The sequence below is a fragment of the Chlorocebus sabaeus genome, chromosome 26, assembly GCF_047675955.1.
Source record: "Chlorocebus sabaeus isolate Y175 chromosome 26, mChlSab1.0.hap1, whole genome shotgun sequence".
NCBI classification, from domain to species: Eukaryota; Metazoa; Chordata; class Mammalia; order Primates; family Cercopithecidae; genus Chlorocebus; species Chlorocebus sabaeus.
In genome coordinates this window covers 33,580,358-33,605,454 of record NC_132929.1, presented here as the reverse complement: position 1 = coordinate 33,605,454, position 25,097 = coordinate 33,580,358, and the positions used below count along the sequence as shown (strand labels likewise).

Genomic DNA, 25,097 nt, shown 5'->3' with positions numbered 1-25,097 from the left:
ATTGATTAAAAGAACAGTGATCTGGAAATGGATAGGGAGCTAAAGGAAAATGCAAAAGCTGGGTTTACTCTAGAAGTGAGTGCCAATACCAGTTCTGGGAGTAGCAAAATAAATCTGTGTCCAGCATCAGCAAAATGCACATTTTTCTCCAGCTCTCACAAAGCAGTCACCGAGATAGACCACATTTTGGGCTATAAATCACACTTTACCAAGTTTAAGAAAGTAGAAATTATGCAAAAAAGATATTCTCAGATTACAATGGAATTAAACTAAAACAGAAAGATAGCTGGAAAAACCAAAAATATTTTGAGATTAAAGAACACACTTCTGAGTAACACATGAGTTAAAGAGTAAGTCTCAAGAGAAACTAAGAAATATTTTGAACTAAATGAAAATACAACTTAAAAAATTGTGGGATGCTGCTAAAGCAGTATTTAGATAGAAATGTATCACACTGAATGCATATATTTAAAAATAAGAAATAGTCTAAGCTTCTTTTTTGGAAACTAGAAAAAGAAGAGTAATAGAAATAGAAAAAATAACAGAAATTATAGCACAAATCAATTAAATTGAAAACAAAAACAATAAATACAATAAAACTATAGACTGGTTCTTTGAAAAAAAATAATAAAATTGCTAAACATGTAGCCTGGCTAACTAAAAGAAAAGAGAAGACACAAATTACTAATATCAGAAATGAAAGAGGGACTATTGCTGCTACTGCCATGAACAGTAGAATAATATAGAAATACTATGCACAACTCTTTGTCCACAAATTTGATAATTTAGATGAAATGGGCCAATTCTTTGAAGGATGCATTCTACCAAAACTCAAGGAGAAATATGTATGAATAGGACTATATCTATTCAAGAAATTGAATCAATAATTAATAACCTTTCAAAAAAGAAAGCACCAAGTCCAGATGGTTTCACTGGTGACTTCTGCCAAACAAACATACCAGTTATCTACAGTCTCTTACAGAAAGTTGAAGCAGAGGGAACACTAACTCATTTTATGAGGCCATCATTACCATAATATCAAAACCAAATAAAGAGAGTACAAGAATGGAATACTACAAACCATTATCGCTCATGAACATAGATGCAAAAATCCACAACAAAATATTAGCAATTTGAATGCACCAATGTATAAAAAGAATTATACACCATAACCAAGCAGGATTTATTTCAGGCATACAAGGCTGATTTGGCATTCAAAATTCAATTAATGTAGTCGGTCTCATTAGTGGGCTGACAAAGAAAGAAATCAGAAGATAATGTCTGTACATGCAGAAAGAGTATTTGACAAAATTCAACACCCATTCATGATGTAAAGAAAAAGAAAACCTCTCAGAAAATTATGAATAGAGGAGAATTTCCTCAAACTGATGAAAAACATCTACATAAAACCTATAGCTAAAATAATACTTAATGGTGAGAAACTAGATGCTTTCCCTCTATGGTTGGGATCAAGACAGGCTATCTCCTCTTGCCACTCCTATTCAAGATTATACGAGAAGTTCTAGTTAATGCAGTAAGAAAAGAAAAGAAAAAAGAAAATGTATACAGACTAGGAAGGAAGGAATAAAATTTTCTTTTTGCATAGATTACATAATTTTCTATGTAGAAAATCCTTAAGAATCAATCCTTCTCCAAAAAAGAAAAAAACTAGAACTAACGGGATTACAGTAAGTTTGCAGGATTCAATGTTAATATACGAAAGTCATTTGATTTCTTACATGTAATGAACATTTGGAATTTGAAATTAAAAACAGTATCATTTACATTACCACTGAAATGTTTAGGAATAAATATAATAAAATATGTATATTTATAAGGGAAACCACAAAACTTCAGTGAAATAAATCAAAGGAGATCTAAATAAATGGAGAGATACACTATCGATAGGAAGCCTCCATATTATTAAGATGTCATTTCTTCCCAAGTTAATATGTAGATTCAATGCAATCCCAATCAAAATCCTAGTAAGTTATTTTATGGATATTAACAAACTAATTATAAAGTTTATCTGGAAAGGCAAAAGACCTAGAATAGCCAACACAATATTGAAGGAGAAGAACAAAGGAGGAGAACTGATATTATCCAATTTCAAGAGTTACTCTAAAGCTACTGTAATTAAGACAGTATGGTACTGGCAAAAAAAAATACAGAAAAATAAATGAAATAGAGAAGAGAACCAAGAAATACATTCACACAAATATAGTCAACTGATCCCTGATAAAGGAGCAAACGCACATAGTGGAGAAAGGATTGTCTTTTCAACAAATCATGCTGGAAAAACTAAACATTCACATGCCACCAAAAAAAAAAAAAAAAAAAAAAAAAGTCTCAACACTGAACTTAAACCTTCCACAAAAATTAACTCACAATTTAATATTGAGTTAATTAAGAAACCTTTTTTTTTGTATAAAATAATTTATGACAAACTTCTGGAAAAGAGTGATTAGATTTAGTGTTGTATGGTCATGGTATTGTTTTGGGGGAGGGTTAAGATACTGACTAACTTTAGTGGTCAAGTTGTTAAATATGCATAAAATACCATGAATAAACAGAAAAAAATACAACACACTACTTCCAAACAAATAGAAGGGAGTAACTGCATTATATAATGAGCAACAATAATGACATACTTTAATCAACTAGAACTAAGAGGCAAGAAAGGAGAAAATAGAAGGTAAAATAAAGCATGTCAAATAGAAAGCATCAAGTCTTAATATAACAGAATATATAACACTAAATATAATCCCAAAACATACAAATGTGTTTTTTATTTGTACATATTTATGGGCGTACATGAGATGTTGTGTTACATGAATATAATGTGGTAATCAAGTCTGAATATTTAAGGTATCCATCACTTAAATACGTTTTTGTTAAGTATAGTCATCCTAAGCTATCAAACCATAATTTATTCCTTCTATCTTACCATAGGTACCCTTTAACCTACCTCTTTTCATCCTTTCCCCTCACCCCCACTCACCTGTCCCAGTATCTGTGATCTATTTTACACTACCTCTATGTGTTCATAAATTTTAGATCCTACATATGAGAACATGGAATATTTGTCTTTTTGTGCCTGGCTTATTTTACTTATAATGACTTTCAGTTCCATCTGTGTTGCTGAGAATGACATCATGATTCCTTTTTTTCTATGGCTAAACAATATTCCATTGGGCGCGTGCACGTGCGTGTGTGTGTGTGTGTGTGTGTGTGTGTGTGTTGAGGGGGCACTTTGGTTGATTCTGTATCTTTACTATTGTGAATAGTGCTACAATAAACAGGCTAGTGCAGGTATCTCTTTGATACATTGATTTCTTTTCCTTTGGATAGATAACCAATAGTGGGATTGCTTGTTCAAATGGTAGTTCTATTTTTAGTTTTTTGAGAAATCCACATGTACTGTTTTCCATAGTGGTTGTATTAGTTTACATTCCCACCAACCGTTTACAGGAGTTTCCTTTTCTCCACATCGTCACTGACATCTGTTATTTTTGTCTTTTTATCAGTAGCCATTCTGACTGGGGTAAGTTAATAACTCATTGTGGTTTTGATTTGCATTTCTCTGATGATTGTGATGTTGAGCATTTTTTAATGTATCTGTTGGCTATTTTTCCTCTTTTGAGAAATATCTGTTCATCTTCTTTGCCTACTTTTTAATGCAGTTTTTTTGGGTTTTTCCTGTTAAGTTGTTTGAGTTCTTTGTATATTCTGGATACTGGTCCCCTTTAGGATGAATAGTTTGCACATATATTCTGCCATTCATCAGGTTGACTCTTTACTGTGATGAGTATTTCTTTTGCTGTTTAGGAGCCTTTAGTTTAATTAAGTCCAATTTGTCTGTTTATATTGTTTGTGCTTTTGAGGTCTTAGTCATGAATTCTTTGCCTCAACCAATGTCCTGGAAAGTTTTCCCTAGATTTTCTTCTAGTGTGTGTGTGTGTGTTTTTAATAGCTTTGGGTCTTATGTTTAAGTCTTTAATCTATTTTGAGTTGACTTTTATATATGGTGAGAGAGAGAGGTCTAGTTTTATTCTTTTTCATGTGACTATCCAGTTTTTCCAGCACTGTTTATTTCAGAGGTTATCCTTCCTCCAATGTAAGTTCTTGTCAGCTTTGTTGAAGATCAGTTGGTTGTAAATGCGTGGCTTTATTCCTGGGTTCTCTATTCTCTTCCATTGATTGGTCTATGTGTCTATTTTTATACCAATACCATGCTTTTTGTTACCGTAGTCCTATAATATACTTTGAAGTCAGGTAATGTGATTCATGCAGCTTTGTTCTCTTGGACCAAGATTGCTTTGGCTCTTCAGGTTCCATATGAATTTTAGGATTTTTTTGTAATTCAGTGAAAAATGACATTGGTATTTTGATAGGGATTGCATTGAGTCTGTAGATTGCTTTGGGCAATGTGGTCATTTTAATTATATTCCTTCAATCCTTGAGCAATGGAAGTTTTTCCATTTGTGTCATCCTCAGTTATTTCTTTCATCAGGGTTTTGTAGTTTCTTTTTATATATATTTCACCTCTTTAATTTGAATGTATTACTAGGTATTTTTATAGGTATTATAAATGGGATTGCCTTCTTGATTTCTTTCTTGACTAGATTATTAGTATATAGAAATGCTACTGATTTTTGTGTGTTGAATTTGTATCCTGCAGCTTTACTGAATTCATGAATCAAATCTAAGTTTTTGGATGGCATCTTTAGTTTTTTCTAAATAGAAGATCATATCATCAGCAAAAGGGACAATTTCACTTTCTCTTTTCTAATTTGGACACCTTTTATTCCTTTTTCTTGTCTGATTTCTTTCTTTCTCTATCTAGGACTTCCATTACTATGTTGAATAGGAGTGACTAAAGTGGACATTCTTGTCTTATTACAGTTCTTAGAGGAAAGACTTTCAATTTTCCCCATTCAGTATAATATTAGCTGCGCATTTGTCATATATGTCCTTTATTAATCTGAAATATGTTCTTCTATGCCTAGTTTGTTGATAGATTTATCATGACGGGATTTTTTTATTATTATTATACTTTAAGTTCTAGGGTACATGTGCACAACGTGCAGGTTTGTTACATAGGTATACATGTGTCATGGTGGTTTGCCGCACTCATCAACTCGTCATTTACGTTAGGTATTCTCCTAATACTATCCTTTCCACAGGCCCCCACCCCCTCACAGGCCCCAGTGTGTGATGTTCCCCACCCTGTGTCCATGTGCTCTCCCACCTATGAGTGAGAACATGTGGTGTTTGTTTTTTCTGTCCTTGTGATAGTTTCCTGAGAATGATGGTTTCCAGCTTCATCCATGTCCCTGCAAAGGACATAAACTCATTCTTTTTTTATGGCTGCATAGTATTCCATGGTATACATGTGCCACATTTTCCTCATCCAGTCTATCATTGATGGACATTTGGGTTGGTTCCAAGTCTTTGCTATTGTGAATAGTGCCGCGGTAAACATACGTGTGCGTGTATCTTCATAGTAGCATGATTTATAATCCTTTGGGTATATACCCAGTAATGGGATGGCTGGGTCAAATGGTATGTCTAGTTCTAGATCCTTGAGGAATTGCCACATTGTCTTCCCCAATGGTTGAACTAATTTACACTCCCACCAACAGTGTAAAAGCGTTCCTGTTTCTCCACACCCTCTCCAGGATCTGTTGTTTCCTGACATTTTCATGATTGCCATTCTAACTGGTGTGAGATGGTATCTCATTGTGGTTTTGGTTTGCATTTCTTTAACAACCAGCAATGAGCATTTTTTCCGGTGTTTGTTGGCTGCATAAATGTCTGCTTTTGAGAAGTGTCGGTCTGTATCTTTTGCCCACTTTTTGATGGGGTGGTTTGATTTTTTCTTCTAAATTTAAGTTCTTTGTAGATTCTGGATATTAGCCCTTTGTCAGATGGGTAGGTTGCAAAAATTTTCTCCCATTCTGTAGGTTGTCTGTTCGCTCTGATGATAGTTTCTTTTGCTGTGCACAAGCTCTTTAGTTTAATTTGATCCCATTTGTATATTTTGGCTTTTGTTGCCATTGCTTTTGGTGTTTTAGTCATGAAGTCTTTGCCTATGCCTATGTACTGAATGATATTGCCTAGGTTTTCTTCTAGGGTTTTCATGGTTTTAGGTCTTACATTTAAGTTTTTAATCTATCTTGAGTTAATTATTGTATAAGACGTAAGGAAGGGATCCAGTGTCAGCTTTCTACATATGGCTAGCCAGTTTTCCCAGCACCATTTATTAAATAGGGAATCCTTTCCCCATTTCTTGTTTTTGTCAGGTCTGTCAAAGATCAGATGATTGTAGATGTGTGGTGTTATTTCTGAGGCCTCTGTTCTGTCCATTGGTCTATATCTCTGTTTTTGTACCAGTACCATGCTGTTTTGGTTACTGCAGCCTTGTAGTTAGTTTGAAGTCAGGTAGCAACATGCCTCCAGCTTTGTTCTTTTTGCTTAGGATTGTTGTGGCTATGGGGGCTCTTTTTTGGTTCCATATGAACTTAAAAGTAGTTTTTTCCAATTCTTTGAAGAAAGTCATTGGTAGCTTGATGGAGATGGCATTAAATCTATAAATTACCTTGGGCAGTATGACCATTTTTATGATATTAATTCTTCCTATCCATGAGCATGGAATGTTCTTCCATTTGTTCGTGTCCTCTATTTCCTTGAGTAGTGGTTTGTAGTTCTCCTTGAAGAGGTCCTTCACATCCCTTGTAAGCTGGATTCCTAGGTTTTTTTTTTTTTTTTTTTTTCTAGCAGTTATGAATGGGAGTTCACTAATGATTTGGCTCTCTGTCTGTTACTGGTTTGTAAGAATCTTGTGGTTTTTGCACGTATATTTTTGTATTCTGAGACTTTGCTGAAGTTGCCTATTAAGGAGATTTTGGGCTGAGACGATGGGTTTTTCTAAATATACAATCATGTCATCTGCAAACAGGGACAATTTGACTTCCTCTTTTCCTAATTGAATACCCTTGATTTCTTTCTATTGTCTGATTGCCCTTGCCAGAACTTCCAATACTCTGCTGAATAGGAGTGTTGAGGGAGGGCATCCTTGTCTTGTGCCAGTTTTAAAAGGAAATGCTTTCAGTTTTTGCCCATTCAGTATGATGTTGGCTATGGGTTTGTCATAAATAGCTCTTATTACTTTGAGATACATTCCATCAATACCTAGTTTATTGAGAGTTTTTAGCATGAAAGGCTGTTGAATTTTATCGAAGGCCTTTTCTACATCTATTGAGATAATCATGTGGTTTTTGTCGTTGGTTCTGTTTATGTGATAGATTATGTTTATTAATTTGTGTACGTTGAACCAGTCTTGCAACCCAGGGATGAAGCCAACTTGATTGTGTTGGATAAGCTTTTTGATGTGCTGCTGTATTCAGTTTGCCAGTATTTTATTGAAGATTTTCGTATCAATGGTTCATCAGGAATATTGGTCTAAAATTCTCTTTTTTTTGTTGTGTCTCTGCCAGGCTTTGGTATCAGGATGATGCTGGCCTCATAAATGAGTTAGGGAGAATTCCCTCTTTATCTGTTAATTGGAATAGTTTCAGAAGGAATGGTACCAGCTCCTCTTTGCTCTTTGTACCTGTGGTAGAATTCAGCTGTGAATCCATCTGGTCCTGTACTTTTTTGGTTGGTAGGCTATTAATTATTGCCTCAGTTTCAGAACCTATTATTGGTCTGTTCAGAGATTCAACTTCTTCCTGGTTTATTCTAGGGAGGGTGTATGTGTTCAGGAATTTATCCATTTCTTCTAGATTTTCTAGTTTATTTGCATAGAGGTGTTTATAGTATTCCCTGATGGTAGTTTGTATTTCTGTGGGATTGGTTGAGATATCCCCTTTATCTTTTTTTTAATCGCATCTATTTGATTCTTCTCTCTTCTTTATTAGTCTTGCTAGCAGTGTATCTGATTTGTTGATCTTTTCAAAAAAAAACAGCTCTTGGATTCATTGAATTTTTTTGAGGGTAATTTTATGTCTCTATCTCCTTCAGTTCTGCTCTCATCTTAGTTATTTCTTGCCTTCTGCTAGCTTTTGAATTTGTTTGCTCTTGCTTCTCTAGTTTTTTAATTGCAACATTAGGGTGTTGAGTTTTGATCTTTCCTGCTTTTTCTTGTGGACATTTAGTGCTATAAATTTCCCTCTACACTCTACTTTAAATGTGTCCCAGAGATTCTGGTACATTGTGTCTTTGTTCTCATTGGTTTCAGAGAACATCTTTATTTCTGCCTTCATTTCGTTATTTACCCAGTAGTCACTCAGGAGCAGGTTGTTCACTTTCCATGTTGTTGTGCTGTTCTGAGTGAGTTTCTTAATCCTGAGTTCTAATTTGATTCCTATTTAGCCATCTTGGAAGCATACCAATAGGAGCGGGACGTTGATTGTATCAAATGCTTTTTCTGCATCTGTTGAGATGATTATGTGGTTTTGGTCCTTCATTCTGTTGATTTTCAGTGTATCATGTTTGCTGATTTGTGTATGTTCAACCATCCTTGCATTCCTGGTAAAAATCCTACTTGATCATAGTGTTTTATCTTTTCAATATGCTGTTGATTTAGGTTTGCTAGTATTTTGTTGAAGATTTTTGTGTCTATTTCATCAGGGATATTGGCTTGTAGTTTACTTATTTTGTTGTTGTATCATTGTCTGATTTTGGTATTAGGTTGACGCTAGCCTTATAGAATGATTTAGAGAGAATTCCCTTGATATGGTTTGGATGTATGTCCCCTCCAAATATCATGTTGCAATGTGATCCCCATTGTTGGAGGTGGAGCCTGGTGGGAGGTGTTTGTGTCATGGGACGGGATCTGTCAGGAGTGGCTTGGTGCACTCTCTGAGGTAATGAATGAGTTCTTGCTCTGTTAGTTCACATGAGAGCTGGCTGTTTAAAGAAGCCTGGCATTTCCTCTTTTCTCTCTTGCTCCCTCTGTCACCATGTAACACACCTTCTTCCCCTTTACATTGTTCCACGATTGTAAGCTTCCTGAGGCCTCACTAAGAACAGATGCTGGCACCCTACTTCTCATATGGCCTGCAGAATCATAAGCCAAGATAAATTCTTTTTAAATTACCTATCCTCAGGTATTCCTTTGAAGCAACACAAAACAGACTAATACATTCCTCCTCTTTGATTTTTTCATATACTTTCAGGAGGATTGATATTAGTTGTTATGTATGTTTGGTAGAATTTGCCTGAATTCTTATCTTGGGCTTTTCTTTATTGAGAACCTTGTTATTACTGATTCAATCTTGCTTCTTGTTATTGAGCTATTCAGGTTTTCTATTTCTTCCTGATTCAATCTTGGTAGCTTATATGTTTCTGGGAATTTATCCATTTCCCCTAGGTTTTCCAGTTTGTCAGTGTATAGTTCTTCAGAGATTACTGTGGTAACCATTGTAATGTCTCCATTTTCAATTCTGATTTTGTTTGATTCTTCACCCTTTTACGTTGGTCTAGCTAGTGGTTTATCAATTTTGTTTATCTCTTCAAAGAACAAACTTTTTCCTTTGTTGATCATTTTGTATTCTTTTTAGTCTCTGTTTCATTTAGTTATGTCTGATCTTTTTATTTTCTTCTGCTAATTTGAGGTTTGGTTTCTTCCTGCTTTTCTAGTTTCTTGAGGTACATTGATAAGATTATTAATTTATAATCTTTCTACTTTTATAGATGTAGACATTAATTGCTATAAAATTTCCTTTTAGCACTGCTTTTCCTATTCCCAAGAGTTTTGGTATGTTGTTTCTCTTTTGTTTCAAGAAGTTTTTAAATTTCTATTTTTATTTGTTGACACAGTGGTCATTCAGGAGCATGTTGTTGAATTTCTATGTGTTTGTATAGTTTCCAGAGTTGTTCTTGGTATTGATTTCTAGTTTTATTCCATTGTTATCTGAGGAGATACTTGATAAGATTTTTTAAAAATTGCTGAGATTTATTTTGTGATCCAACATATGGTCTGTCCTGTAGAATATTACATGTGCTGATGAAGAGGATGTATAGTCTGCAGTAGTTGGATAGAATGTTAGGTCTGTTTGTTGTAAAGTCTAGTTTAAATCCAGTGCTTTTGGTTGATTTTCTGCTAGATGACCTGTTTAGTGCTGACGATGGGGGTGTTGAAGTCCCCCACTATTGTTGTAGTCTTATCTTTTTAGATCTAGTAATATTTGCTTTATGAATCTGGGTGCTCCAGTTTTTGATACATACATATTTAGATTTTATATTGTCTTGTTGAATTGATTCCCTAATATTATAAAATGACCTTCTTTGACTTGTTTTTTTTTTTTTTTTTTAAACTGGTCTTGGCTTAAAATCTGTTTTTATCTGATATAAATACAGCTACTCCTGCTCACATTTGGTTTCCATGTGAATGGAATATGTTTTTTCATTTTTTTTCATCCCTCATCTTTCAGTCTACATGTGTCTTTACTGGTAAAGTGAGTTTCTTCTAGGCAGTATAAAATTGGATCATTTTTTAAAAAGTCATTCAGCCATTATATGTCTTTTCTGGTTTTTTATATATTCTTGGCGTTTTTTTCTTTTTCTTATTATCACTGTAGTTTGATGGAGTCCTATAGTGGTACCATTTGAGTCTTTTCCTCCTTTGTGTGATTGCTTTACAAATGAGTTTTATACTTTCGTATTTCAAAGTTAATATTTTGAGCATTTTTGTTTTTGAGATGGAGTTTCAGTCTTGTTGCCCAGGCTGGAGTGCAATGGTGCAATCTCAGGTCACTGCAACCTCCGCCTCGCAGGTTCAAGTGATTCTTCTGCCTCAGCCTTCCCAGTAGCTGGGATTACAGACATGAGTCACCATGCCCAGCTAATTTTGTATTTTTAGTAGAGACGGGGTTTCTCCATGATTGGGTCAGGTTCATCTTGAGCTCCCGACCTCAGGTGGTTCGCCTGCCTCAGCCTCCAAAAGTTCTGGGATTACAAGATGCGCCACCCCGCCCAGCCCTATTTTGAGCATTTCTTGTAGGGTCAGTCTAGTGGTAATGAATTCCTTCAGTCTTTGCTTATCTGGGAATCAGTCTATTTTGCCTTCATTTGTGAAGGATAATTTTGCTAGAGATAGTATTCTGGGTTGCCAGTTCCTTCCCCCCCTCCCCCCCCCCCCCCGCCCAGCACTTTGAATATACCATCTCATTCTCTTCTGGCATGTAAGGTTTCTTTTGAGAAGTCTGCTATTAGTTTGATGAGGTTTCCTTTGTAAGTGACTAGATGCTTTTCTGTTGCTGTTTTTAGGATTTCCTCTTTATCATTGACTTTAGACAGTCTGATTACAATATGCCATGCAGAAAACCTTTTCATATTGTATCTGCCTGAGAATCATTAAGTATCCTATATCTGAGTGTGTTAATCTGTTGCTAGACTTGGCAAGTTTTCCTCTTTGTTTCTTCTTTCTTGATAATACTGATAATTTGTAAATTTGGTTACTTTAAAATTGTCCCAAATGTCACAAAAGCTTTGATTATATTTTTTAAATTCTCTGTTCTTTATTTTGTTTTACTGGATTATTTCAAAAGACCCGTCTTGAGGATTTGAAATTCTTCATTTTGCCTGATTCTAAGATTTTAAATGCATTTTGTTCCCTTCAATGAATTATTCCAGATTTCTATTTGGTTCTTTAAAAAAAATTGATCTCTTCAGTACATTTCTCATTTATTTCCTGAATTATTTTTCTGATTTTTTATATTCAGAATTCACTTGTATCTCATTAAGATTCTTGAAAGTCAATATTTTGAATTCTTTATCTGGGATTTTGAAATGTTCTTAAGATATATTGATGGAGTATTGTGTTCCTTTGGAGGTATCATATTTCTTTGCTTTTTCATGTTTTCTCTCTCCTTATGTTGGTATCTGCACATCTGGTATAGCAGTTAGTTCTTTCTATTTTTGAATTTACTTTCATAAGGGAGGACTTTTTCCTGAAGGTGTATCTGTAGTGTTGGTTGGATGGGGTACTTTGGCTTTGATTCTGGGTGGATGCAATGGTGTAGTGTCTATATGATTTTTTTTTGGCAGTAAACAACATCAGTGATATCTATGATTTCCTTGGTAAGTTAGAGTGTTGTTATTAGCAGAGGCTGTGGTGAAGTGCTGAGGACTGGGATGCCAGGTAGGCCAGTCTTTAGACCCCAGTAGTTGCAGTGGTGGGTTGAGTGTGCCTGTCTTTGTGCCCCAGTGTGGAATACCCTGGCACCTGTGTTGGAGCAGGCTGATTCTTGGCTTTCAGGTGGCTTTCTCACCTGGAGGTAGTGGCAGCAGTGGACCATGTGGTTGGATGTTCTCGGGCCCCTAGGCAGCTTGTGTGGCATGGCAAGAGCAGTAGCAGTGGTAGGATGATCCTCTGCATCCTGAATAGTGTGCATATATTGTGAGTGGCTGTCATGGGCTGGACAGGCAAGTCTCCAGGCCCGAGGTAGCACTTGTAGGTAGATTTCAGCTTATGTGGTAGTGGTTAGTAAGTTAGGCCCAACCTCAGTACCCTGTGAGGAATGTTCAGATACCCAAGGTGGTAGATTGGATTGGACAGTCTCCAGGACTTTGATCTATGTGCTCTGTCTCAGGAATGGAGAACAAAGCAAGGCTGGGTAGGCTTTTGTTCAGCCTCCACAGTGGTGAGAGGAGGCAACAGCTGTGATGGGCAGGGGTAGGGCAATTGTTAGGCCCTAGGCAGAGTGCTTGAGTGAGGGACAATAGCAGCTGCATTGAGGCCCTGCCACTGGAGAGGATGTGGCCATCATCAGGGGCCACAGCCTGGACTGGCAGGTGGGGAATGTGTGTCTCTTTCATGCCCCAGTTTTAGTGAGGCTTGATGCCCTGCCCTTGTGGCGGTAGCCTGCACCTAACTCTTCATCCTGCATCAGCTGCAGCAACCCCTGCCCAGCTCATCAATTCCAGCAGCAACTTGTGTCTCCATCTTAGATCTCAGCAACATATGCCTACCAGCACTGGGTGCTTCAGCTTGTGTCTCACTGACTTCTTAGCGTTGGCTTCAGTAGCACTCCCAGGTTGCCCCACTGTCCCAGCAGTAATAGCCTGAGTTTCCTTAATGCCTCAGTCCTGGCACTGCTGGGTCCCAGGACAGCAAGCAGTTTGTCAAGGGCTAGGTTTGGAAATAACGCCTTGCTGTAGCTGCTTAGCTCTCAGAAAGGATGTGCGGCCCACTGTTCAGTTCTCTCTTAGGAGCAGTTCCATCTCATGGGTTCTTGGCAGCTCCCTGTGTTAGTTTCAGGGCCTGGGAGGGTTGAGGGCTTTTCAAGTGGCCAGGATTACACAATTCCATGGTGGGGATGTTGGCTGCTGGAAGTCTCTCATCCATTTCCTACTTTGGGAAACCACTCCTGGCTCCCAGCTGATCCCAGTCAGGGAGGATGCAAGGGGCAACCTCTTTCCCTGTTTTTGGTGCTTCCTGTCCCTTCTTTGTTGAATTCCATTATTCTCTTGGATAATGTATTTGAAATGTGGCTGTCTATATACTGTTCTGGTTTTCCTAAGTGGAGGAGTCAGGCATATAAAATGCTTCTAGTGAACCCTCCCCCCACTCAAAAAGTTAATACAAATGTATTAAACTTGCTAGTTAAAATACACATTTTCGTATTAAATAAAATCTAACCATGTATCACAGAGACACATCAAAATAATAAAGACATAGTTGAGAGCAAAAAGATAGGAAAAGATAAATGAGACAGATACTGGAGAAAGGCTTAGGTAGCTGTACTAATATTAAACAAGATAGGCTCTAAAATACAAAGCTTTATTAGTAATAAAGAGCATCACTTCATATGATAAATGGTTTACCAGAGAGATCTAATGGTTACAAACATATATTCACTAATAAAATGCCCTGAAAATTATAAAGGTAGAAATTTGGAGTTAAGGAATATGTTGATAAATCCACCACCAAGGTGGGAAATTTCAGCATGGCTTTCTCAGTGATCACAGTATAAACATAAAATGTTAATAATCAAGATGACCTTAATGCATTTCACAAAATTGATACAATAGACACATACAGAAACGTGCCCCAAATAAGTACTACATTTGCGCAAGTAAAAGAAGGAAAATATCTAAGAATAAATAAATTAAAAATATAGGTTAGTGGTTACCTTTAGCGGCAGGGTGGGTCAAGCTGGAGGATGGGATTAGGAAGAAACACACAAGTAGCTTCAGTAATACTGATAATGGTCCGGTGCTTGAATAATGTGTTCATGGTATATTTTAATATGGTAGATCTTAACTTGCATTTATATTACGTGTATTTTTACTGCATCTATTAAATATAACATAAGAAAATTTTGTGCCTCAAATATTCTCGTCATTCTTCAGTGTGTTTCAGATTTGTTCTTGGTGTGGGAGGTACTGTATTCTGACCATATCAGGAAAGATGTCAGAAAGTGATTCATGTCGATACCGTTTGACCTGGCAATGCCATTACTGGGTATACACCCAAAGGGATATAAATCATTCTATTATAAAGATACATGCACACGTATGTTCATTGCGGCACTGTTCACAATAGCAAAGATGTGGAATCAACCCAAATACCCATCAATGATAACTGGATAAAGAAAATGTGGTACATATACACCATGGAATACTAGGCAGCCATACAAAGGAATGAGATCATATCCTTTGCAGGTACATGGATGGAGCTGAAAGCCATTATCCTCAGCAAACTAACACAGGAACAGAAAACCAAACACCACATGTTCTCACTTATAAGTAGGAGCTGCACAATGAGAACACATGGATTCAAGGAAGGGAATAACACATGGTGGGGCCTGTCAGAGTGAGGAGATGGAGGGACAGCATCAGGATAAAAGAGCTAATGCACGTGGGGCTTAAACCTAGGTGATGTGATGAAGGTGCAGCGAACCACCATGGCACATGTTTACCTGTGTAACAAACCTGCATGTCCTGCACATGTATCTCAGAACTTAAATAATATTTAAAAAATAATAAGAGGAAAGAAAGTGATTTATGTCCTTTCTCAGCAGACTTTCCATTCTAATTAATGTTAACTAAGTGCCCACCATTCTGTCTTTTTAATACCAACAACCTATAATATGTCAGTGGACAGTTAGTTCTTCACAATCACAATGGAAAGAAAGTTAGGTATACGAACTAATCCCTCCAATCTCTGAGAAACCTGGAGTAGATAGGTGCCTTCTTTTATGGACCATCTATTTCTTTTACCTTCAGTTACAGCATCACAGAAGTACATGATTTTGATAAGTCAGTATTTGTATAGTTTCCAAATGAAGAAACTGAGCAACAGTCAAGTAACTTAGGGTCAGGTATATTTTCTACTTTCAAAGACCTCTATAGTAAAGCCCACATTTTTCCTCATACTAATTCCGAAACTCAGTAAACTACAAAGCAAAATTTTCTGGTTTCTTATACTGATGTAATATGGCTTTGAGTTAAACTGATTTGGCATAATTGGGCCATGTTAAGACAGCTTGAATGGCTTATTTTATTTTCCACAAAGTCACATTTAAAGAAACTTTTGTGAAGATAATGAATCCTCATTTAACAAATTTGTTTGGGGCATTTAAAATATGAAAGGTAGGCACCAAAAGATGACACTGACATTTAAACTTTTTTTTTTTAACTTTCCATTTTGAAATAATTTCAGATTTACAAAAATAAAGTTCAAAAATAGTGCAAAAAAATTCTGTATACACTTCATGCAGATTCCCCAAATGATCTTACAATTATAAAAATGATAAAAATCAGGAAATTAACGTTGATATAATATTATCATCTAACCTAAAAATCTTATTCAGATTTCACCAGTTGTCCCAATAATATGTATTTTTTTCCTGGCTCAGCAGGGAATCCATGGTTACGTGATGCATTTAATTTTTATGTCTTATTAGTGACCTTTTTTGAAACAGTTTTTTTAGTTTTACTAGTCTCTCATGACCTTGGCACTTTAATAAAACATGGGACAATGGTTTTGTAGGATATACTTTAGTTTGGATTTGCCTGTGTTGTATCCTTGTGATTGAATGTAATTATGCCTTTTGAGTGAGACTACCACAGAACTAATCCTGTGTCTTTCTCAGCATATCTATATCAGCTGCACATGGTATCAATTTGTCCCATTGCTGGTGATGTCAGCTTTAATCATTTGGTTAAGGTGGTGTCTGCCAAGTTTCTCCAACGTAAAGTTACTATTTTTTTCTTTGTAATTAATAAGTATCTTGCGGGGAGATACTTTGAAACTACATGAACATCCATCATACATTTTTCATTGTATATTTGCCCACTAATTTTACTATCTAGTGATGATTTTTACCTGAAGCAGTTATTACTGTGGTATTTTACAAATAATAATCATCTAACCCCATCATTTCTTTACATCTAGTAGTTGGAATTCTACTGTGAAGAAGAGCTCCTCCTTATCCCACATTTATTTATTCATTAAAAAATGTATATCATTATGAACTTTTGGATGTCTTTTTCATTCTATGGGTAATAATCTATTACCAGCATTATTTATTTTTTGTTTAAATTATTCCAGTATTGTCCATTGGTAGCCTCTTCATGTTGACTTCTGTATCTTTTTATTATGTTCGCATCGATTTTTAAGTATTTACTTGATTTCAGGCACCACAACGTTTCAGGCTCATCTTGTACTTTTCCTGCTACAGTTCTGAAATAAATCATTTCTTCAAGGAACCCTGGTCAGGGAATAATGCTAAGGAACAGGATTCAAAACTTTTGAAATTGCCCAGAGAGCTGCAAACATTCAAGTATTGACCATGGAGATATATGTTATTCAATGTACCAACAAAGTTGTCTGTATGATTTTTTAAGTGTCATTTTATAAGACTAGGTCTGCAAAAGCAATGATGTAGTAAAATTAAAATTTTAATTTTGGCACACCAGGAAAAATAGCCATCACATTTACCATCCGGTTTCAATGTATTCATTTTATTTTTATTTTATGAATAATTTACAGAAGTAAGAATAAAGAGATAGTAAAAGAAACAGCAAAATAAGAATTTAAACATAGCAAACCGAATTTTTATTTCATGTTTTCCTGATTTTGGAGGTAACATAACTTGAAATTGGCAATCCCTTTGAATGCAAATAACTGCTCATGAGCTGTCATATATGAACCTGGAACATAGTCATCTCGTAAATACTGGCTCCAGATTTTAAACAGATCTCTAGAAGGTTATAGCTCATCATTACCTCGGGTTCTTCTTGCATATGTGTTATTATCACAGTGTAATGCTATGGAAAAATTTGAGGGTTCATGATTTTGTAGAAAAGGTGGTCATGTTTTTGTTTCACAATTACAAAAGTATTTTTGTTTTTGCTTTTATGAATGTCAATCAGATTGATCAACCCAATGAACTTTTAAAATTTCTACATAATGTGTTTTTCCAGTCACCTTTACGTATATACCTACCTTCAGCATTTGTCCATTTATGAATATAAAGTAAATTTTTACCAACAAATATTATAAAAGATAAAATAATTGTCATATGTCCTTTTACCAAAGCAGGATGGTCCAGGTTCTTGTTGCAAAATATTAATGATGAAGTCCTTCCTATTAAATAATTAGTGGGTTAGAATATCATGTTTCCTTTTTGTCTTTGTAAATATATTGTTTACTCTGATTCTCAAGTCTGACAGAATTGATCTGAAAGACTCATAGCCCAAGATTTTGCTTCTATGGTCAGTTTTACCTTATCATTATAATCTCAAGTGCTCTGTCTCTGCCTTCATTTTCTCACTCATCTAATTATTGTGAAATATCTTTCTCTTAATTTTATTCTGTATTCCATTATGGGCAGAAAATTAAGAATTCTGAATTCTTAACTGTGTTCAATGGAAGCTGAAAAGAATATGGCAAAGATGGCATCTCTAGACTTCTTTTATAATGTTTTGAAAGATGATGTATTAGACAACACAATTAGAAAACTGAAGGATGATAGAGTGGTGACATTCATTTCTAGGAAATTTTGTAATTTGTTTTGTTTCCTTATTATTTTAGTTGTTTAGCACAGTTAAAAATAATTGATGAATGATGATGAAGTAACTCCTAGCATGATGAAATAGCAAAATGTTTTAAAATACAGGAAATATAAGATCACTAAAATCTCATAATGTATCTTAGATCCTATAATGCATCTTAGGTTTATAAAATGATCAGTAGACTAAGTGATTAAGAAAATGAGTTTAACTTACTAAGTATTTTTTCCTTTTGATTTTTGGAAAACCTGTGAGAAACAAAAATCATGAAATACCAGTCTTTACAAATAATTAAAACTGCTGCACAGAGAAACTTAAAAACTGAACTTAGGGCTGGGTGTGGTGACTCACACCTATAATCCCAGCACTTTGGGAGGCCAAGGCAGGCGAATCACTTGAGGTCAGGAGTTCATGACCAGCCTAGCCAACAAGGTGAAATGCCATCTCTCCTAAAAATACAAAAATTAGCTGGGCATAGTGGCGAGTGCCTGTAATCCCTGCTACTGGGGAAGCTGAGGCAGCAGAATCACCTGAATCCAGGTGGCGGTGGTTGCAGTGAGCCGAGATTGCACACCACTGCACTCTAGCCTGGGTGACAGAGCAAGTCTCCATCTTCAAAAAAAAAAAAAAAAAAAAAAAACAAAATAACAACAACAAAAAACTCAAACAAACAAAAAACTAGGATCAGTGGACTCTGGTGATATTGCAAAGGTTAAAAAGTTTGATACATGATGAATAAAAGGATAGGGACATTGGTAAGACCACTTTTCCCCTAAACCCAGTAATACTCCAGAAGTGGATCCTTAATGAAACTAACTTTCAATTTTCTGCTTTTGTTACATGGACATTATACTGTGTTCAAAGGAGCATGCAAATGTAATGAGCTATCAGCTGTGAGCAAGTTTATTAAATAGAGTGAATGAAAAGAGAACCAGACCAATAATTCCAGAATTCTAACTAGCTCAGGCTTGAACATTAACTAGTTCTGTTTCTTTGGGCTAATCCTGGAAATTACGTATATTGGAAAGAACAGTAGTAGCCTTTGAGTCAGCCACAAGAAGAACCTGCTTCATTGGACTCAAGCTCCCTGCCTCTCAATTTTCTCATGTTTAATAGAGATAATAAAACCCTGCTTCACAGGGTTATTGTAAGTACTAAATAAACTACTAGAGACTGTCAGACTCTGGAGGGCTAGAACTCTCTTAGCCATCTTTTGTCTTTCCTGTGACTAAAAGTTATGTGAGTATTTATTGGGTAAATTATGTTACACATGTTTATGAACTGTATATTATAAACTGTAAAATGTACAATTACAAGGTCATTTTGTTTGTATCAGTACAGTTGTATTAAGTGCTCTACAAATTTAAGGTCTTTTCCTTTATCTTAAAAATCCTTTGGGAAAAGAGAGTTCTAGTTTAATCAGTGCCTCCTTCTACATGGGCTCATTGTTTTTATCAAATCAAGGAAAAATTGAAAAAGAAAACTTTGGGACATTTTCTAGAATTTGATGTTTACCAAGTGTAGATTTATATTTATTAAGCCTCATCTCTGATTATTTTTTAAATGGCAGGCAATAAATCAATCAGTTTATTATTGTGTTTGTCCTAAATTGGATGACTGACTGGTTCATAAGTTCAGAAATTTCACTGTGGTGCTGTAAATTTTGTAGAGTAAAACATCTTTGTATGTCTTCTAAGATTACATGGACTAAAAATACTACTTTAGGTTTGTCAATAACAATTTAAAATTTTTCTTGCCTTATCTTTTCCCTTGTCATTTAATTCATTTATTACAAATCTTAAGAGAAATTGACTTGAATAATTTCTCAAATCTTTGGTCTCTTTGCTATGTTAATATAATCTCAATTTCATATATAGGGAGATCAAGCCTTTTAAGAAATCCTGGGGTGATCATTTGAAAGTTATACCCCACCTGCCAACTCCCCATCCCCATCTTTTGTGGCTCTGCAATATAGCCTATTCAGCAAAGGGAAATAAACCTAACTTGGATTTACACATACAACTTACTTAACTCACTAGTTAGTTTGGTTAGAGTCATTTTTCAGGACCTGACTATAAATTAGGTGAATGTTTATTGCAATACCATTCAAGTTTCCTTGAGAAGTCACTTAGGCCTCTGGCAGAGAAAGTAGAATCTAAGGCTTGATGACTGTAAGTTTGATCTACTGTTTAACCCTCCTGGATCCTGGCCAGAGCTTGGGCTATCAATAACTGTTGCCTTAACATCAGTGTATGATTGTATGTATGTGAAACACTCTATCCTTATTTGTATCTTTTGTTAGTTGACAGGTTCACGAAAGGTAAGAACTGTAGTTAGCTTTCGGATCATACTAAAGCAAAAAAATAGAGGAAATTCCTAAATTGGGGTTGAGTCTAGAAGGGTCTCTTACAACACTTCAAATTCTATACTTTTATTATATAACAAGTGTTATTACCATAGTAGTTCCATAACACTTGGCCATTGACTGGCTGCTTATCACCTGTGTCACAGATCCCATTCTGTTATCTACTCCCTTAGATCTTTATAAACAACGAGTGGCAGAACTCAGAGAGTGGGAGAGTGTTCCCGGTCTATAATCCAGCCACAGGAGAACAGGTGTGCGAAGTTCAAGAAGCAGACAAGGTATGTCTTTTTCAGAAAAAGATTCCCTATGAAATAACTGCCTTCCAACAGCAGAGCAGTAAACATATGCTCTCAATACACAACTACATGCTCATGCTTCACTTTTTTCATGACAGCAGATAGTTCTTCCTTTATTTGGAGTGTTTTTCTTCAGTTGTGCCTCTTCCTGTCTAACAGGCAGATATAGACAAAGCAGTGCAGGCAGCCCGCCTGGCTTTCTCTCTTGGTTCAGTGTGGAGAAGGATGGATGCTTCAGAAAGAGGACGTCTGTTGGATAAGCTTGCAGACTTGGTGGAACGGGACAGGGCAGTTCTTGCAGTAAGTAACCTAAGAAAACGTTAAGTCTTTACCCTACATTAACCATTCTGCTGAAATTTACGTTCCTCGGTTTTATTTTTTATTTTATTTTATTTTATTTTATTTATTTATTTATTTATTTATTTATTTATTTATTTATTTATTTAGAGATGGAGCCTAGCTCTGTTGCCCAGGCTGGAGTGCAGTGGCACGATTTCAGCTCACTGCAACCTCTGCCTCCCAGGTTCAAGCGATTCTCCTGCCTCAGCCTCCTGAGTAGCTGGGATTACAGGCGTGTGCCACCATGCCCGGCTAATTTTTGTATTTTTAGTAGAGATGGGGTTTCACTATGTTGGTCAGGCTGGTCTCGAACTCCTAAAAGGATGCAGACCTGGGGAAAAAGCAAAGGAATACGTAATACATATAAAAAATTAGACATGTTTGGATTTGGTGATCAGATGGAGAAGTGGAGGATCAGCTGAATATCTTAATTTTGAAGAGAAAACTAGAGCTTTCCATGACTGATAAGGACCTTCCTTTCTACAACTCCCCCTTCCCATGACAAATTAAAAACAGTCAAGCAACAAGAGAGTCACCATGCTGCTTGGAGAAAACCAATATCAAATGATTCTTTTGAGAATGAAATAGAACAAGTGTTTACCTTCCCAGAGTTAACCTCTCTTGACTAAAGAGAATCCTTCAGAAGCAGAGGGGATGGTACGGACCTCCCATACACTTCTGCTCCATTTGCCCTGTCATTCTGTGAGCCAATAGAAAGGAGAGACAGCAGGAGACAGCAACTTACTTTCACTGAAACAATGCTTTTTCTCACATAAGGAACTTCTCCTGCCCTAATGGGTTTTGTTTTTGTTGCTGTTTTTAAAATAAAAGTCAATTTCTTAGAGAATGTAAACTTTTTGGAAACTGGAACCATTTAGGAATGTATGCACTATATACTTGGGATCTCCACCTAGGATCAATGAGTATTTAGGGTTTCCTCGTTCAGTCAGGGCATTCAAGCCATGAGTACTATATCCTTCCCCCTACTTGGGAAAATAGGTCATTATTGGGCTTGCTTTCGGGGAAGAAAGCATTTTTTCCCTTTGTCAGTGTCCCTCCTACCATAGTTCTTCCCTTCTACCATCCCCCTCAGGAATCTGTTGATAGTATGGAAACAAAATGATTCCTTTATGGAAATGGTTTGGGATTCTAGCTATATATACCATTTATTTGTATATAAAAACATTTTCTAATCTGGCACTTTAGGGAATACTGTTCCAATGAGGTGTTTATACATACTGTGAAAAAGGTGTTTCATGATGAAGAAACTCTTTGCAGATTCGCAAGACACTGGGCATATTAAAGGCTCAGGAAAAACCTACTAAATGCTTCTCAAGCTTATTTGAGCCTCATCACCATTTTTCTGGCTAACATACCAACATCATGCAAAACCAAGTGTTTTGGGACACATTAGAGAATGCTGTTTTTATACTTGTCTCTTCACTGGATTATCATTTTCTTGAGAATTGAACTTGTATTTTACCTTTTTTTTGGTAATCCTAGCATGGTTCTTAGCACATAAATGGCAAATGAGGGCACATAGGTGGTCAATAAATGACTGTTTAATTGAGCTAAAGATATATGATATCTGTAGTATTGGATTAACACCATACTAGAAGATGATTAATTTCTGCAGTTACATTTTCATATAATAAAACTCAAATGCCTTTCTTTTTCTTCTCTGTGTCCCACTGATCAAGTCTTTTTTCCTACCACACCTAAATGAGATTCCTGCTTTTAAACACTCTCAAGCTATGAGAAAAGTGAGTTTTAGTAAAAGGTAGCCTGTGGAAGAAAGGGGAGCTCCTGACTGGAAAACTGAAGTTAATACTGCATCCAAAGTAAACACAGTTGAAAATAGACCTAGAGCTGGCAATTCTCAGTGGATTTGACTGTTGTCAGCTGCTCACAGGGACCACTTAGGCAACCCAAATTCTGGTTATTGACATTATTCACTCTATGCTGTGTAGATTTTGGTGCTGTGCTAGCTGTACAGAGAATGTAATGCCGAACTTGTAAACATATACATGTTCTAAAAAGTACTAGGAAATAATTTGATTCTATTTTTAAGGGTGAGCCAATATACAGTGATAAGTAACATGATATTTTTAAATAAGTTTCATTTTATACACATACTAAGTACATAAATTGTACTGGAAGTCATAGTATTTTCATCTCATTGATTGGATAGTATTTTAATTTTAGTTTTGTCAGAGATGAAATTATTTTCACACCAGTATGTCCTACGAAATATACTTGTAGGAAAAAAAAAATTACAAACATGTTTTTGTTTATTTCATTTGTTGAACTTGTAACACCTTTAATTATTTCTCAAGTCAAAATACTCTTCTCATTTCAGCGTATTCATTTTTCATTGTTTTTGTTACAGACTTAGCCAGTTCAGGAACATGTCGTTAAAATAATAATGTTTATAATGTAAAGCAGTTCAATATTGCTATTTTTATTAAATGGAGCAGATATTTCACTCTTAATAGGTAATGGTTGTTAATGTAAATGTTTACAAAAAACCAGCCTTTAAGTTGTTAACATCTGGGCTTCCCTAGAGGAGTTCTTGTTTATTTGGTAGTAATAAATAAACTTGCTGTGCACTGTGGATATTCCATTTCTCAGCAGGGGTCTTGGCAGCTGTGGAGAACACTTTCTATTCTCATCAGTTGCATAAAGAGCCCATGTTTCTGCTCCTCTTTATGGATTCATATTACTGGTATAGACGCCAAAAAATCCCCAATGAGCTCTGATCATTAATATAACGGAAGCTGTTTTGACAAGCAGAACATTTCTTTATCATTAAATAAATATTGTGTTAATATATTTGGATAGTGGTTACTGGAAGCACAGAGGCACAGGAACATGCACATACATACTCATTGTGATTTGTACTAGGAACTAAACCAAACTGACAGTACTAGAAATTTTTTTATTTGAGAATAAATAAAAAGATTTATTTGACCAGGTATGCATCTCCATATTCATTTGTATTCTGTCTCTTCCTTTTTTCTTCTGCTCTAGAAATTAGTGTATCACTGGAAAGTTCTGGGGACTTAATATCTCTCCATTTCTTTTCCAACAGACCATGGAATCCCTAAATGGTGGCAAACCATTCCTGCAAGCTTTTTATGTGGATTTGCAGGGCGTCATCAAGACCCTTCGATATTACGCAGGCTGGGCTGATAAAATTCATGGGATGACCATTCCTGTAGGTATGTGAAATCAGAGTATGTTGAAAAGGAAAATGAGACCACCAGAAATGCACTTTGGCTACCAAACACAAACAGTAGTCACATAGAATACAGATATGAGCACTCTTACAGCAGTTAGAACTGAGTGAAGAACCAACCAAATTATGTCGCTGACTCTGACAGCGTCCCTTTTTCTATAGATAGTCCACATATAAGTATAGGGGCATGCCACTTCATTCATCTAAGGAACAGGTATGTATTTGTCAGCTGGTAAGTGGTCAGCATTGTGCTAGATGAGGTGCTGGTGTAGGTATGAAGGGGGCATTATTGGATGGAGGGAAGTCAAGGAAAATTCCAACAAGGTTAAGGCTTGCTCCTTGCCCTTCCTGAAACTTAAGATCTACTCTTTGGAAGAAAATACTCTTAAATGTTAACAGTTGTCTCTGGTGAGATTATGCCTGATTTTCAGTTTCTTTTTTATATTTTTCTCTACTTTCTATATTTCTCAAATGGCCATGAATTACTTTCAGAATCTAAAAACAACAGTAATCCTAACGCTTTTTATTATTAAGATTCACGTTAGATGACAGAACCAACAAAACAAAAAACTGAAAGGCCCCTTTAGGAATGTTATAATTGGGTGCTAAGTTGTGTGCTTCACCTGTCAGTGCTGTAGCCGTTTAAATGAGAGGAAAAGTATCCAAGACTAAAGCAACTAAAGCAGTCAGTGAAGAGATGTTGATCTGTGCTTGAATACTAGTGATAGCTAATACCATTTGAGTGCTTTCACAGCAACCCCAAGAGAAAGGCACTGTTATAAACATCTTCAGTTTACAAAAGTGGAAAGAGGTCTGGTAAAGTAAAGTTAGT

The 25,097-nt window shown here is 35.9% G+C and overlaps 1 protein-coding gene across 1 annotated transcript in view; it reads left to right on the top strand.

Moving 5' to 3' along the window:
• Positions 1–25,097, top strand: part of ALDH1A2 (aldehyde dehydrogenase 1 family member A2) — a 118,482-nt gene that overhangs the window by 28,771 nt on the left and 64,614 nt on the right. Inside the window, exons 2-4 of the mRNA XM_008016462.3 lie at positions 20,566–20,670; positions 20,848–20,988; positions 24,119–24,248. Coding sequence (XP_008014653.1) covers positions 20,566–20,670; positions 20,848–20,988; positions 24,119–24,248 — 376 coding nt within the window. The remainder of the gene's footprint in view (positions 1–20,565; positions 20,671–20,847; positions 20,989–24,118; positions 24,249–25,097) is intronic.